The 18,249-nt window shown below is 28.6% G+C and overlaps 1 protein-coding gene across 2 annotated transcripts; it reads left to right on the forward strand.

The window, feature by feature from the left end:
- The first annotated feature begins 455 nt into the window (after positions 1-455).
- LOC124496508 (uncharacterized) lies at positions 456-18,237 on the forward strand. Of its 2 annotated transcripts, none has more exons than XM_075732845.1 (11): positions 456-1,521; positions 8,358-9,663; positions 9,818-10,117; positions 10,218-10,598; positions 10,763-12,500; positions 12,699-14,765; positions 14,830-16,380; positions 16,444-16,695; positions 16,758-17,180; positions 17,253-17,444; positions 17,507-18,237. In XM_075732845.1, the coding sequence occupies exons 2-11, from the start codon at positions 8,983-8,985 to the stop codon at positions 17,812-17,814; spliced, it is 7,893 nt and encodes a 2,630-aa protein (XP_075588960.1). In that variant the 5' UTR covers positions 456-1,521; positions 8,358-8,982; the 3' UTR covers positions 17,815-18,237. The 2 variants fall into 2 exon arrangements, with proteins under 2 accessions (XP_075588960.1, XP_075588959.1); XM_075732844.1 differs by lacking the exon at positions 456-1,521 and adding an exon at positions 4,885-5,120.
- Positions 18,238-18,249: the final 12 nt, after the last annotated feature.

Genomic DNA, 18,249 nt, shown 5'->3' on the forward strand with positions numbered 1-18,249 from the left:
ACCTGTAATTAGTAGTAGTAGTAGTAGTAGTAGTAGTAGTGAAAGCAGTAGTAGTGGTAGTAGTAAAGCAACAGGTAAAATAAAAGCCGTACATTTTAAATCATTCAATTTAGTGGGTGGTTTCAATCTCTTTTTTCGGAAAAAGGAACAAAAAAAACTATTTGCTTCAATTGTTCATTCAATTCATTCAAATCATTCATTCATTCATTGAAAAAAAATTTCAAAAAATTTTTATTTTCTCCTGTTGTTATTGAATCTTGTTGCATGAATGCAAAATGATTTTTGATCTGAATTTCATCTTCACAATCATATTCAGATTCAGCAATGATAAATAATCATTAAATCCATAATATGTGTGTGTTGCAATGATCGTTTGATGTGATATTGTTGTTGATGATGAGCTTAATCATGTTGCCATGAATCAAAAACAGGTGAGCCATTTCTTTCTCTTTTTTTTTCTCTCTCTAGTTCTTCATTCACTTGCATATATTTGAAGCAAAGCTGAAAAAAATATATCCAAAAAGAAAGGTTTCCAACGTCATTGATGATGATGATGATGATATGTTTTTGATGTTGTTGTTGTTGTTGTTGGCTCCAACAAACGAACGAAATATTCATGGCTACACATGCTGTTTCATGTTTTAGTTTAGTTTTTGTTGTTGTTGTTGTCTGAATCCTATACACACATTTGTGTGTAGGTTTTAGATTTTTTTCTAACATACCAAACTACCACTGTCTTTAATCAAGTGCTGTGTGTGTCCAAAATCACAAAAAAAAAGATTTTTTTTCTGGTTGTTGATAATTTTCATAATCAATTCCTGTAGTATTTGTTTGACCGTTTTTTTTTTGTTTATCATATTAATCGTCCATGTGAATCCAACTGTAAAAAACACTATGAAAAAGTTTTTTTTGTCATTTCAAAGTGATTGATTTTAGATTGACTGGAGAAAAGTTTTTTTTTTGTTCTTCCATCTATGATGGTCATCATGTACATTGCAAACCATTCAAAGTGCCAACCAAAAAAAAAAAAAAAAATTTGCTTTCAAATTTTCAAAATTTTGTGATTTCAAATTGGTGAATTGTGTCCGTGTGTGTGCAGTTTGTTTCAACCTGGTAATATTATGGTGGTGCCAGATTCATAAATTCTTTTTCCATAAATTCAATTTACACACACACACACACATTCATTTCATCATAAAATGTCCATATTTAGATTTTTTTTTTCGTTTCGTTGATTGAAAAAATGATTTTGTTTGGGCGAGTTCGACAATAATTTTCCATGAAAATGAATATCATCAAGCCACAATAATAATATCATCATCACCATTTACATCATTCAAAAGGTTTTCTTCATCATCATTGACAAATTCGGCTTATTCAATTGATTTTGACGCCATTTTTTCATGTGCAAATTTGTGTGTGCGTGTGTGTTTTTTTTTAGATTTTCTTCTTGAAGCTTTAAAGTTTTTTTTTTCGTCCTCCCACATTTTCATCTTCATTGTCATCATCATTCCAATACGGGTAAATATTGTCAAATTTTTTATCATTTTTTTTCTCCATAAATATCGATCGATAGAATTCATCATCATCATCAAAAAAAAAAAATTGGTGAATTTTTCAACACAAACAGGTGTCAATGGCATCGGCATAAAAATCATACACACACACACCAATAGAAATTTCTTGTTGTTACGAAAAAAAAACAACATCAACAATAGGTATGATAAAGAAGAAGAAAAAAAATAATCGGACAATGAACACACACACACACACACACACACATGCATGGGTAAACAAATGTGGATTATATCCGGTGGCAATTCATTGTCCGAATAATATAGACAAACACAATGTGGTAGGCAAAGTAAATTTATACTTTAAAAAAAAAGAAAACAAGACAGAAAAACAACATTTATAACCATTATACCATAATTATATATTCAGAGACAAAATCCAATTGGAACAACAACAACAACAACAACAACAACTACAATGATAAAACCGGACATTATCATTGAAGAAAAAGACCATCACCATCACCACCAAAAGAAAAAAAAAGACAATGATCATTATAATTGTATTGTGTGTGTGTGTGTGTACAGAAGAGACAAATTTAAATTTGAAAAAAAAAAATTTTTTTTTACTTTTCATTTTAAAATTGTGTGTGCATATATTTTATGTGTTCAATTTATATAGAATAAATAAACACCGTGAATGAAATGAAATTTTCCATTTCATAATATATTCGGTAAAGTTAAGAACAAAAAAAAAAATTTAGTCGTTACGTTTGGTTTCACAATAAATTTTTGTTTTCCGTTTGTTTTGCTGTTTTTGTTTGTTTGTTTGAAGAAAGAAATTCGGCCAGAAAACAAAAATCTTGTTATCGTTTCTCATTCATTCATTTGTTCGATGATTTACACGATTTTTTTTTCTTCATTGACATACAAACACAAATAGACACAGATGAATGATTTAATAGTTTTTTCAGCACTTCAGCTCCATTTTTTTTTTTGATTTTTTTTCTTGTAAACTTTACGATGTAAATCTTGTTTTTTCACAAGTTAATCAATCGATTAATAATGTAATATAATCAGATTATCGATCAATCAGAATTATATTGATAGATGAAGATATACTCTAAATATATTCAGAGTAAGTTTCACAACAATTTTGTTTGTGTGTGTGTGTGTGAAAAAAATTATTATTGTCTCACTTGACTTGTTTGGATAAACGTTGTTGTCGTCGTTGGTCTTGTTGTCACAATTTCTACCAAAAAAAAAAAATTAGTTATCAATTGCAAAAAGGTAATAATAATGATTGTTTGTTACACATGTGAACACACACACACACACACAGTGTGTGTCATTGACAGGTCACACAAGGTTTTCTTTCTTCTGTTAAGTTTTCTGGTCAAGCGAATCAAATATTTTTCAATTTAAATTCTGGAATTTAAAATGTTGAAAAAATTTATGCAAATTCAATTTGAATGATAACACAACACGTGTGTGTTTGTTCGCGTGTTTGTATCCACATCATATCATCACCATTATCGTTTTTTTATCTGGATATGACATGATAACAAGGTGACATTTTATGGTTTATAATGTCACATCATCATCATCATTATTATAAATGTTGTTAAAAGTCACGAATAATTGAATGAAATGAAATGAAAAAGAAAAACAAAAAAATTCTCACCATTGTTATCATTATGTATTAATAATAATGATGATGATGATAACGATGGTCTTGCTGCTGTTATTGATACTGATAAAGATGGTGACAAACCTTAATCTTGAATGAAAATGAAATGTGATAATAATAATAAGAATGATGATGATGATGAGGAAGAAGAAGTGAAAAAAAATGTCGCAACATTATGATGGCCATAGGCAATGTCATCGTCATCATCGAATGATTGACATTTTTTTTCCTTATCTAAAATGTCGTGATGCTTTTACATATATGTCAGCTGACAATTCCGAATCTAGAGCTGAGAATTTTTTTTTGTCCAAATCAATTTGATATATATGCACCTAATCAAGTTAATCGAATAAAAGAAAAAGAAAAAAAATTACCATCAAATGATGATTAACATTGACATTTGATGATCGATTTGTATTGAAACCTAAAACTAAATGTGACAATTATAATAATAATCATCATAATTTTTCATAATTAAAGAGCATATAATGGGCACATACTGGTTTGATTCGGTTGGTTGAACGATTGGTTGTTTTTATTTTTATTTTTTGGCCGATATTAATTAGAAAGAGACGCGACAGTATAATTATTGGCTGAATCAACAAAAATTTTTTATGTTTATTGTCTTCTATCACATTTGCCATCATCATCATCATATGATATGACCTGATCAATGACCTAGGTGATGATGAGTTAAAAGGCAAGAGCAACATCAACAACAACAACAACAAAATTAAGGTCAACAAAATCAGGTATCATATATGATTTTTTTTGTTTGTTTGTTTGTTTGACGTCCTTGAAATGTATGGTAACCAATTTTTATTTTATTCATTCAATCGAAGACGTTTATTTGCCAAATAAAAAAAAGCTCACACAATTTTTTTTATATTATCATCATCATCATCATTATTATTATGTAAGAGAAGAAAAAATAATTCGGAAAAAAAACACTATCCGCCGGCATGTTGTTGTTATGTATGAAATTTTTTTTTGGTGGTGGGATTATACAACGATGATGATGATGATGAACAAGTGAATAACCTGATTTTTTTCCGTTCGTTCGTTGTTGATGATGATGATTGCACTTACCATGGATTCAGGTGAATTTTATTTTTCCAAATTTTCTCCTTATTCGAATCACTTATTGAGAAGGATTTTGAGAAAAAACAAAAAAAAATGACGGATTGTAAATGTCGATGAGATTTTTTTTCTGCTTCTTCTTTTTTTTCTTCTTCGTTTCAGATATTGTTTGTGGTCATTGGAATAATAATGAATGAAATGTTAATTCGGCAGCCAAAGGTTTTTGTTTGAACTTAATTTTTTTTTTGTCAAAACATTCATTCGAAAAACGTTAATCGATCACTATATAACTAATTAAAATGAGATGATGATAATGATGGATATTTTGGGTGATTTCAAATTGAACTTGTTCTACTCTCCAAATAAAATGCCTCGAATCAAAATCTTTTTTTCGTTTCCATTTTAACCTTGGGCTATTTTAATGGGTAAAAATAGTATGAAGAACATATATTGACATTCGAAAATAATTTTCTTTTGTGTGGGTATATGTTACCAGAAAAAAAATTATCTGAATAAATGACTTGTATGTTCTTCGTGTTGTTTTTTTTTTGTTGTCATTTTTTTGTTGTTCGGCACACAAAAACCCGATGATTACGGTCATCATCATAATCATCATGTGTTTTTTTTTCATATATAAATTCGAATTCACAATCGATTGAAAAAGAAGTGATTGTGAGAAAGAATTGTGTGAATGAATAAAAGAAAAAGAACAAGAACAAGAAGAAAAACTCGTTTACAATCGATTCGGTTTGGATTTATTGATCATCATCACCATCGCTATTGATGATGATCATATACGATTATCGTTACCATCGTCATCATTGTAATACCATTGGGTAAGAAAAAAAAACCTAAATAAAACTAATGGGTATATTTCTGTAAAGGATTCAATTAACACGACAACATATAAAAATCCATCAAACATTGAATGCATCCATTCATTTGATCGATCAATCGATCGATCGATTATTATTATGATGATTATCTTTATCCTTTTTTTTGAATCTTGTTTTTTGTCCGATTTTCAATTCAACGTATATGAATGAATCGTTTTCTTTTTTTTTGATTTTGGATGATGACATCGATTAGATTTCTATCATCATCGATTAATAATTCATCTTTTCTTGGAATTTTTTTTTTCTATTTCCATTTATCAATCCTTTTTTTTCATTTCTGTGATGTTGTTTATTTTCAACAAATTACAAAACCTCAAAAACTAAGTTGAACTATTTTTTTTCATTCGTTTTATTTGATGAATGAATTTATTTATTTTCCAGAACTAAGTTTAATCGTATGTGAAATAATTTATACAATGGTTGAAGGAGCTAATGAATTAAAATTATCATTGATTGATATGTTTGTCATTGTCGTTGGCCATAAAAAAAACCATCATTACCACCCATAATCAACTTTATCTGTGCAAATTTTCATCATTTTCAATTTTGAATTGCAAATTAAATTCATCAAAATGGATGATATTTTTTTTTCTTTGTTATTCGAATTCGAATTCAAATCAAACTAAGAAAAATCGATTGGCTGTCAAATCAATCAAACAAACAAAACTTGCTTGGCTGATATTACATTGACACCTCTGTAATTATAGTAGTGAATAGACAAAAAAAAACTCTGGTTTTCCATACTACGGAAAACAACACCGGAGACAGTCTTTCCCGTTTTTCGGAATTGACATGAACAAAGAAAAATGAATAAAAAAAACAAATCCTGTCATTCGATCTGTCATTGTTGTATTATATGTGTGTGTGTGAGTGGAGGGGGAGGGGAGAGGGAAAATAAGAAAAAGAAATACCGTAACTAGCTGTAAAAATTTAGTGAGAAAAATAAATAGTTAAAAATTATATTGACACCTGTTGTATTTTTTATCACATTTGAACATTCAATCACACTCAATCAGTTTTTGTTTTTCTTATTCCGGATGCCATTCTTTGATTTAACATCGATTCATCTTTGTCATGAAACACACCAAATAGCTTCAAGCAGTATATTTGTGTGTGTGTGTGTGTGTGTATGCAAGTGATCAATAATCAAGCGATGATAATGATGATTGACAATACATACGAATTTGAATTATAATCATCATTAGTCTGTGTCCGTGTGTGTGTGTGTATGTTTGTTTGGTCATGGCCATGGCTAGAAGATATCGATTCGTAATGGCCATCCAAGAAATTGGAAGTAGAAGTGAAGAAAATAAAAAAAAAATCTGTTCAATAATTTTCACGGTATTGATCATTGTCTATATCATTTCTTTATGAAAAACAACTATATAGCAGTAGTGGCGAAAAAAAAGTGAGAGAAAAAATTTTTTTTTCTGTTTTTTTTTGTCTTAACGAGAGAGTTGAATGAGGCCAGAGAGATTTTTTTTTGCCTAAATTTGGATAATTTTTTTTTTTGGCCATTTTGGCGACAACAAAAACTTTATGAATTTAAACGAAAAGTTTTTGTTTTCAGTGGATGAAAATTTAATTGAATTCAATTTGTTCCAATTAAATAGTTTTTGACATTGAATCGATCTGATTGATTGATTGAAAAATTTTCCAATCAATCCTAAATATGAACTTTCATATGTGTGTGTGTGTGGTTCAAACTTTTATCACCATATATATGTGACACACACAAGTTTCATCAGTTCAGTTATATGGAAAAACATTTTCTAAATTTATCATTTGTAAATTATACAAGTAAATTCACAACGAAAAACAAAAAAAAATTGTTGATTTTTACCATTTTCTTTCAGGTGAGTGAATTAAGTGAGAGAGAACGAAGAGAGTTTTATTTTTTTTTCGCTATAAAAAAAAATTTCAAAATCATGATTATCGTTACTCATACAAAAACATCTTCCATATGTGTGCATCGATTTAGATTTTGAATCAACAACAAAAAAAAAACTTGATCAAACGACCTTTTTTTTCTATTTTCTTGTTATTTCTCTTTTTTTCTGTTTCAACATTCGTATTTTTAGAAAATGTTTCTGGAATTTTTTTTTTTTTTTTTTGATGATCATTGACTTGACCAAAAAAAAAAGTTGATATTAACCCTTTTGAATATCCGTATATATTTTTTTTTCGAAAGGTTTTCAATGGTTTTTTTTCTGTAAATATGATCATTGAATAGCCAAATTGTTGTTGGCTTGGCCTTGTTGTTGTCAATGTTTTTATTTTCTCATTCATTTTGTTTACTCATTTTCTTACACTGTGTTTAACCGGAAATATAATTAAGCAACAAACAAACAAACAAAAAAAAAGCCTGTGACAGGTTCATTTTGGTTGTCAAGTCAGGTCTAATCATCAATCATTGGTGTGTGTGTAAACATTCAAATCAAGTCAATTCGAGTAATATTCACAGAGAAAAACAATGTTATTTCGGTGTAAAAAAAATATATTGCTAGATTTTTTTTTCTTGTTGTTTTTTCTATATTATAGTATTTATAATGACCAAAATGACCAACAAAATATGCGATTTTTGACATGTAAACATTCATTCATCAATCATAATCTCATCACCACCATCATATTTTTTTTTTTGCTAGATGTCGAATTGTGAATTTGTATAGAGAAAGAGAGAAAATTGCAATTTTTTCATTCGAAAAACATAAACATAAACATAAATTACAAAACGAAACGAAAGGAAAAAAAAATCAAATACAAATATCGAAACAAAAAAAAAATTTGTTTCAGGATCACTATGGTGAAATGGAAAATCTTGATTTTTTTCCCTGTTTTTTTTGTTGATCATCATTGAATGTAATTTTGTTCTCTTTGGATCAAGATCATGTTGATGATGATGATGATTACATTCACTCTAAATATAATCTTGATATGTGCATCAATCAGTTTTTTGTTGACCGATTTCTCCTTTAATTTTTTCTTGTAGAAAGATTTTTTTTTCTTTCTTTCATATAATTAGATATGTATCATTAATACAACATGGATTCAACAGCTATATATATTCATCTTTTACATCATTTTTCTGCCTTTAATTTTTCGTTTTTGTTTTTGTTTTCGTTTTCTACTTTGAAAAACTAACAATTTTTTTTTCTATTTTGTTTCTTATTCCAGGTTATAAAATGCCGAATGAAATGGAATGATAATCATAATAACAATCAAACAGCAACAAGTGACTTATATAAGCTTTATATAATTTTTCCACATAAAATGAATGAATCCAGAACAAATAAACTAGCAAACAAACAAACAAAGAAACAATGGATAAGATGATGAATTAGTGTATTATTGAAGTTTTTTTTTCTTTATTTTCTTGGCTAAATGTCAATTATAATCATTATATGAAGATGAAAATGATGATGATGATGATGATCGTGATCCATAAGACAGAATAATAATAGAATGAAACAAGTAATGAACAACAATTGCAACGAAGCATAAAATCATTCGAGCAAAACCATTTGACCATCGACCATTTTTTTTTCTTATTATTATTATTATTTTGTTTTGTATTTTGCAAATGTGAATGAAATTATCATAATGTCCATAACGGCAATCATTACCGTTAACGCCTCTTCATTTCAATTGAATTTTTGTTGTTGTTGCTGTTGTTCAAGACATTCACCTTCATTGTAACAACAACAACAAAGAAGAAATTTTTTTTCATCATCATCATCTTTACTCCCCCGGTCGGTTTTCTTTTTCAATATTATTATAAATATAATAAACTGAAGAAAAAATGAAACCAAAGTTCATTTACATATTATGGCTACCATTATCATTATTATGGCTACTACTACTACTACTACTATTACTGTTATCGATAATGCCATTTCCAGATGTTGTCTATGGATATCATATGAACAATAATAATGATCCAACAGGTGTCGTTGTTGATGATTTAAATGTTGAATGTCCATTATCATATTTAATTGAATTGAAAACCGCTTCGAATCATCTATATTCAATCGATAAAACAACAACAACAACGAATATTACATATGTCAATCAAGATGCTGATATATATTTTACAGTATTTCTTCCTGCATTCGATTGTCGTCTGGATACAATACAGAAACGTGATTCATTAATATATTTAAATGCAATAAAATATGCATTAAATCTATTAAATCATCACCAACCTAATGGTAACGGTCAACATTCAACGACAAGCGATGATAATAATCAAACAACGCCAATATCATCATCATCATCATCATCATCGTCATCATCATTATCGATATTGAATCTATTTCCATTGTTCTCTTCGATAATGAACAATAGAAATGGACAAATGAATAAACAACGAGTCACTTATGGTGCTAAAATCATTTTCATCAATAATAATAATGATAATAATGGCATTGTTGGTGGTGGCAACGGTCATCAACGACAGTCTTTTGATCATGTTGAACATTTGGTATGTTTGTTGTTGTTCAATTTTTTTTTCTTTTGTTGTTAATTGCACGTGTTTCGTAAGAAATGAAATTTTTTTCAATTAACTATTTTTTTTTCTATTTTCCTTTTTTTAAATCAAAATTTTTTTGCGAATTAATGAAAAATTTTGTATGTAGAAATGTGTACCAGTTAAAAAACAACAACAATCTATTAATGATGATGTTGATGATGAACTAATGAGAATCAAAACGAAACAAACAATAGTACATGATTTAGCATTCATCGATGGTGCACAAATATTTGATAAGAACAATAAAGAAGCATTGGATAAACATATACCAATAATACCATTAACAACATCCGAATCAATTTTGACCGCACCATTTCGTGCCAGTTTAATCATCAATCTGCTTGATATACTTGAATGGAAACATTTTTCCATAATCACTTCACGTAATGAAGATTCATTGTATATTGTAAGTATTGTGTGAAAATTTCACATGAACATTTGCCATCATCATCATCATCATCATCATCATCAATAATCATAATCGATTTTTCTTTGTCTATTAATAGGTCAAAATACTAGGTCAATTGACTCATAATGAACAAATTTGCATTAGCGATTTATTAGAATTGCCTACAATCAATAATGAATTAGATGAAACAATTATTTGGTCACAATTTGAACAACGTCTTTATACATTCATTAATGCTATATTTCATCCGGCCAAACGAATACCGATATTGGTCATATCAAGTGATCAAAATGAATTGATACGTATAACGGAATTATTGTCAAAAAATTATGATAAACAGATACAAAATCATCAATTTTTTTTTACAATCATACCATCACCGGAACTATTGATTCGCCTGCAATATTTATCGCAATCAACCAAAGTATTGACTTTAACATCGAAATTACCAGATGTACCACTATTGAAAGAGACAAAGGTTAGTTGGATTTTTTTCCTCGATTTTTTTTTGTTTCGTTTTGATGCAATTACGTAATCAATAACTGATTGATTATGGTTTATTGTATTGAGTTTTTTTTATCAAATCGAATGTTTTAATTTTTTTTTCTTTTTATTTGATTACATAAACGCACACACACACAGGATTGTTTCAATATTAATGACCAAAATTTCAATAATGACATCTGGAAAAATTGGCTTTCATTTTCACCAATACGTTATATTGTATTCATGTCAATTGCACTTAATCTAGCACGTAATGATATCTGTGTCAATAATAACAATACTGATCGAACGACAATCACTGATTTTTGGTGTGATGATCTTATCCAATTTGAACGGAAATTATTTTTCAATTATCTAAGCGATCTAGAAGATAAAGTTGAAATGCCTGTTATGAGTCTTAGTTCAATAGATAAATCGGGTCATTATCAAGATTTATTATTATATAATGGAAATGAATTTAAATTTGTTGATGCTGATTATTCATTGGATCAAAGTAATTGTATTAATAATAATGATTGTCAATCATGTATTAAATTTCGTCAATCACGTACACAAGCAATGTTGGATGATGATGATTTGGCTAGTAATACTAGTGATGATGAAGATGTAAATCATAATAATGATAAAACTAGTCACGAAGATTTAAATCATAGACATCATCATCATCATCATCATCATAATCATCCGCAGACAAATTCTATATTAAATGATGAAAAAAATAATGTAGTGGCCACTAGCAACAATAATGAAGATGAAGAAATGGTACCGAATGAAGATGTATCAATGATGCATGTTGAAACATATGAAATTACACTTGGTCTATTACTTCCTTTACATAAAATTGGTAGCTCTATATTGGATTGTTCATCGGAACTTAATTTACCTGCATATTATATTTATGAAGCATCCAAATGGATTGTTGAAAAAATCAATCAAAATAATTATCTTATACCGGGTATTGAAATAAAATTAGAATTAATCGATACTTGTTCATCACCATTCTATGCAACACAAGAATTAGCACATCTGACAAGTTCAGATGCAAAAGTTCAACCAATTGCATTCGTATCATCATTACCACGTGATCATTATAAACAAATTGTTGAATTTGTATCATCTATTAATTATACATTGATTGCAACACAAGATATATCAATAATGGATTTTCCATTTGGTCCAAAACATGGTATACTTCAAACAGCAACAACAAGTCAATCGTTGATTAAAACAACCATTGAACAATTGAAATATTTTGGTTGGCGTTATGTATCCATAGTAATCGATCCAACTGATTTAGTTTCATCGTCAATGTATCATCATTTTCAAGAGATGGCTATACAGGAAAAAATTTGTTTCATATCAATAGAATTTGTTGATGGTAATGGTGGTAATACTACTGTCAATAAATTGATCGAAAATCATAAAAATGGAGCAAACATTGTCATTCTATTCACCAATTATGTGAATACAATAAATCTAATGCAATCATATCGATCATACAATAAATTCAACAACAATGAACGTAATTTTAATAACAATTTACATTTCATAATTGTACGTGATCAAAATCTTGAACTTGTTTATGGTTTTGAAGAAGAGTATTTGGGTTCTATTTTTATACGTGAATCGATTGGCAATATAAATCATTTTGACAATCATTTTTTGGATCTTGTTTCCAATCCATCATCATCATCATCATTATCATCATCAACGACATCGACTTCAACTTTATCATCGTCGAGAATAAAAGATAAATTGTTACATCAATTTATTAAACAATGTGGCGTGAATAGTCAACAATGTTTACGTACAATTTCATCGTTCGATAAAACGATCACGACAAATACAATGCAAGCAATTTTATCTATTGTTGGAGGTTTGTATTTATCTATAATTTTTTTTGTCGAAATCTTTACAATTTTCATTCAAAAATTTAGTTTATTTTTATGCCTACCTTATTTTTTTTTTTGTTGATTGATCAATTTTTTTTATTTTTATTTTTTTCCCCGTTTTTTCAAATATATCAACCACAACGACAATAACAACAATTGGTAACAAAAAAAAAAAAAAAAAGGTTTCGCACGAATGCGTAATCAAACCTGTGCAAATGAAAAAGGAATCTGTAATGAAATGCTTTACGCTGATTTTCATCGTAATCTTCTCAAATTTATTCTCAATACTCGTTCAATGCGTATCGATTCAGAGTTGGATAAAAAATTTAAAAGTGAAAATTTTGACATTTTCGAATTCGCTACCGATGGTTCATCGGCTAGAGATATAGAAATATTGAATTTTAAACATGATCATTCAAATGGATTTTTTCGTTTCGATAATGTTGCCTTGTATAATCATAATCAACAGGCATTGATGAAGAATCCAAATGTTCGTTATATATTCTATAAATTCAATGGTTTCATAAATGGACATAAAGAATATAATGAAACTGAATTTATTGGTTCAGATTGTATAAATCTAAAGAAATGTATTCAATGTGAACCACAAAGTCCGGAATTTATTTATATGCCATCATGGGATAATCTAATTGTTAGCGGTATTTTCGATGTACACCAACATTCAACACAAAATCCATTCATATGTGAACGAAATGAAACGATATTCGATAATATACAAAATGTTGAAGCATTCATTTGGACTATTGATTTAATTAATCAAGATACGAATATATTGCCCGGTGTACATCTTGGTACATTAATCTTTGACACTTGTTCATCATATCAGAAAATTTATCGTGATGTTTCAAATTTTCTAAGTAATTCTTTATTGCTTGGTGATTATAAAGTTCAGATACCAAATTCTGAATCATTAGCCGGTTTTATTGTCGATGGTAGTACAACAAAAGTTATTGATTCAGTATTGGATCTAACAAAACCATTGAATATGTCTGTATTGGCAACCGATGCACGTGAAATCAAATATAATGATATTCGTCATTATCCACAATTTCTTGGGTTTTCATTGCCAAACAATATCTATGTTGATGCAATGATTAGTTTTTTGAAAAAATATTCATGGACCTATGTTTCAGTATTATATGAAAATAATAATTTCGTCACCTATCGTCATGTGGATGCATTTTCATATTTTCAACATAAAGCACAACAAAATGGTGTACAAATTGCAACAAAAGAAGCATTCAATGAGAATAATATTCCTAACACTATTAAGAATCTGAAATCATTTGCTCAAATTGGATCACGTTTAGTCATTGCATTTTTATCACCGGAAAATCTAAGAAAATTTCTTGAATTTAATGGTGAACAATTGGAAGAAAGTGGCCGATTACAATCACATGAAGTAATGTTTGTGACAATTGATTCACAAAATGTTCTCCAAGAATTTGCAAGACAACAACCAGAATCACAAACAATGATAAATGCTATTAGTTTAGGACCAGATGAACATATTATTACGGAATTTGAAGAATATTTTTTCGATTTATCCATACAAAATAATCAAAAAAATCCATGGTTTGTACAATATTGGGAAAAAGTGAACAATTGTAAAGGTTATAATTGTAATAAGATTCAAACAAATTTAAGAAAGAAAAATATAACGATAAGTTCACGTACTACAAATATAATACATTCGGTTGTAGCCATAGCACATGGCCTAGAATATCTTCGAAGAAAACTTTGTCCTGATAGCTATAGTGGCCTGTGTCCAGAATTTCATCAACATATTCGACAAGATTCACAAATGATTTATAATTTTATCAAACAAAATGGATTCATCAGTCTTGATGGTAGTCAATTTCGTTTCACACCAAAATCCAATTATCTTGTTGGAAATTTAAATATATTTCATCTGCAACGACATCATAATATGCTCATGTGGAACGAAATTGGCCGTTTCGATTATGAGAACGGTTTACAAATGGGAAAAATGAAAATAAAATTCAATGCAATTAACGGTACAACCGTATCATTTTCGAAATTAATTTCCTTGTGTCAGAATTCATACGAATGTGCAGCATTAAAAGAGATGAATCAAGTGAATCAAACATTATTACCATTGTTACCAATGAAATTAGCGCAGGCAACAATTGCATTATTCATACCATTACATGATATAGAAAGATCATCAAATGGCGTGAATCGTACCTGTGGCCACATTAATCCAGGTAATAACCCATTAACGATTTTATTATTATTTTTTTCAATTTAATTTTATTATTTTATTCATAGATGTATTTGAAAAATTTATGGCCATCTACTATTCACTTGATCACATAAACAATCAACTTCAACAGCAGCAGCAACAACAACAACAACAACGACAATTGTCCTCAAATGAACTTCCAACTTCAAATTTAAATATTCTTTTACTTGATCTTTGTACATTGAATGAAGAAAAATTGACTACCATTTTGTCTGATTATAATTTTACGCCCAAAGTTGTTGCCGTACTTAGTCTAGCTGGTGAACAAAATTTGATGATCAATGGTAATAGAAATGGCAACGGAAATAATAATAATAATAATAATAATAATAATGTTGTTCATCAACTTGGCCAACGTTTTAAGAACCAGTTTTTGAATCTTCTTGGTGATTATAATCCTTTTGTCTATAGTTTCCATCAATCATCGAAGAATGAGAAGCAAAATTTTTTCTTTACAAACAATGAAAATAATGTGGCTGAGCTTGATATGAAAAAAAATCATCAAATGTTAACATCACGTTTGATTATTGATCTTTGTGTACGAATGAAATGGACGACAATCAATATAGTCTATTCAAATGAATTTGTTAGAAATTATTTTCAATTTGAAGCAAATAAAATGAATATTTGTGTGGATAAAACCATACAGATTACCATAAAAGATATTGGAAGGCCATTATTTGCCAACGAATGGCAATCATTCACACAGACATTCGATACAAACATCATAATTCTATTGACCAATACGGATATCAATGAATTTCTTATCAAATATTCACCTAAATATATTCTAGATCGTTATATATGGATTGGTGATAAATATCTAAAAACAGCGGCAACAAATTCATTGAAAAATTATCGAAAAAGTGTTGAATATGCTATCGTTTTGAAACGTTATCAAAAAGATCATTCAATTGATCAAGAAATGACCATGGCATTAGATGATTTATCGAAATATTTTAATATCAATCATAAACGAGTAGGAAATAAAATGATCAATAAATGGCTACATGAATATTGGCAAAGAAAATTTCATTGTTCACCGTATACACAGAAACATGATTCAAAATGTTTTGATAGTAAATATGCCCGTAAAGCAATGTTGAATATCAAAGATATTAAACGATTAATGGATTTTGGTAAAACATTGAGTACATCGATAACAAAATTCGTGGCCAATAAATGTCTAAATGTGACCACAAATCAACAGCAGCAGCAGCAGCAGCCACAGCAGCAACAACAACAACAACAACAACAGTTCGATGAACTTTGTCTATACAATTTTCATCTACGAAATGAACTAAAACAAAATATAATCGAAGATCTAAGCAATAATAATTATTATCTAAATGATTATAAACAAATCAATATAGATAATCATTATGAAGTTGAAATTTTATCAAATCAGGCCAAAACAATCAACCTTTTTAATTCATTAAATTGGCCAAATATTTCGGATTTTTTGGCCACACACATTAATGGCCGTAGCCATGTTATCAAATGTCGTATGAGCTGTAACTATTGTACGTTACAATTATCACAAAGTAAAAATAAAAGTGTTAATATGTTATTTTCTGGTTAGTATTATCATAATGATTCTGGAGATTTTCATTCTATAATTTTTATTCATTTCACATTAGATACATTACAATCATCATTGATCAGTGAAAATAATCTTTATCGAACATGGTACATTGTTCTTTCGATCTTGTCTACGTTAGGCATCATCATGGTTTTGATTTGTGTTCTATATTTTATTCTTATATTTCCCGTTGCATTGGGCACAACCATTATTGGCTATCAGATTCTTGTTGGATTATTTTTTTGTTTTTTGATTAATTTTGCCTATTTACTTCCAATCACTCATACAGTGTGCTGGGTTCGTCAATTTGGTATGTATACATTTGAAAAATTTAAATTTTTTTGACTAATTTTCCCTTACTAAATATAATAGGTCTACCATTTGCATATTGTATTGTATTGAGTGGATTTTTTGTTAAATCCTATAATTATTGGTGCCAGATTCTATTGAAAAAATCCACCACAACACTACGATATAATACACCATTTGCGCAGATTTCCATATCATTGGTTTTTGTCATCATGCAATTAATATTAACATTAATCACTATGCATCAATTACAAATTGGTCCTGCTTTTGATATGCTATCCACTCGTTGTACATTTATCGATATGAATCGTTTTGTTCTATCACAACCACAATTCATATTACCATTAACATTATTGATTATATTATTCGGTTTTATCATGTTTTTTACGATAAAAACTTTTAATAATCAAGAATCCAGATGGATTTTTGTTTGTAGCTTTATAACTGCTTTAATATGGATTGGATGGCTTACAACAATCACATTACGTATGTGTTTATTATTAATTATTATATGTAAAAGTTTTAAAATTCGAAATCTAATCATCAATTTCATTATAGATTTACATGAAAAATTCATCTTAACAATTGTGGCCAATTTGACCAATGCATTCATCATCATTGTATTTCTATATATTCGAAAATTGTATCTATTTTCCAAGATATCTCGAAAGATTCTCAAAGAACGACGTATGAATATGGAGGTGACATTGCAGGGTGAACCATTTGCCGATAGTCGTCAACAGTATGGTGGTAAGTGAATTTAGAATTTTTTTTTATTCAATAATTTCAATATTTTGTTTTACTATTTACAGCATTCAAAACCTGTACTGATCACATCTCCTGGAGTAATGTACATAATCGAATCAATTTTCGACAGGCAACAAGATCTCCATTCGAAGGTGACCAAGAAGATAATATTAGTTCATGTGGATCGGTTAAATCGACCAGTTCATCACAGGTACAATGTCAAGAATTATATCCAATGGAAGTGTATGATAATCAACAGCTAAATAGCAGTAGCAGTAGTAGTAGTGGTGTATCATCATCGAGTAGAGAATCTAAAATAACACAATCAACTCGTTCAATATATGATCTGATTGATGATGAAAATATGAAATGATGACAAAATCAACTTGCCCAACAACGGATAACAATGGGTTCCAACTTTTTGATGATTGGAACATATTTTTTTTTTCTCAAAATCTGGTCCTCATCTATTTCTGGTCATTATTCAGTACAATTTCCTACAATTAGGAATGTTTTTTTTTATTTCAACACTTTTAAATGCCATCCACTCATTTATTTTTTATTTTTATTTTTTTATTGAAAATAATTTATCATTTTCATTTTTACAACCATAAATGATGAATGAATGAATACAGTGATTTTGAACAATATTGCTGATTTCAGTGTTTTTTTTCAGATATATACTCTTTCATATTAATTTTATGACAATTTTTGCTCTTTCTTTGATTGTGATAATTTTTTTTTTGTATTTTACTTCCGGATTTTTGCAAATAAATTTTGTTTTTTTTTTGAAATTTCACTTCTATAT

This window comes from Dermatophagoides farinae, chromosome 7 (genome assembly GCF_024713945.1).
Source record: "Dermatophagoides farinae isolate YC_2012a chromosome 7, ASM2471394v1, whole genome shotgun sequence".
NCBI classification, from domain to species: Eukaryota; Metazoa; Arthropoda; class Arachnida; order Sarcoptiformes; family Pyroglyphidae; genus Dermatophagoides; species Dermatophagoides farinae.

Coding starts and splice junctions, on each gene's coding strand:
- LOC124496508 (XM_075732845.1), top strand. CDS start 8,983: ATGAAACCAAAGTTCATTTACATATTATGGCTACCATTATCATTATTA. Junction 10,599..10,762: donor CACTATTGAAAGAGACAAAG/GTTAGTTGGATT, acceptor ACACACACACAG/GATTGTTTCAATATTAATGA. Junction 12,501..12,698: donor AATTTTATCTATTGTTGGAG/GTTTGTATTTAT, acceptor AAAAAAAAAAAG/GTTTCGCACGAATGCGTAAT.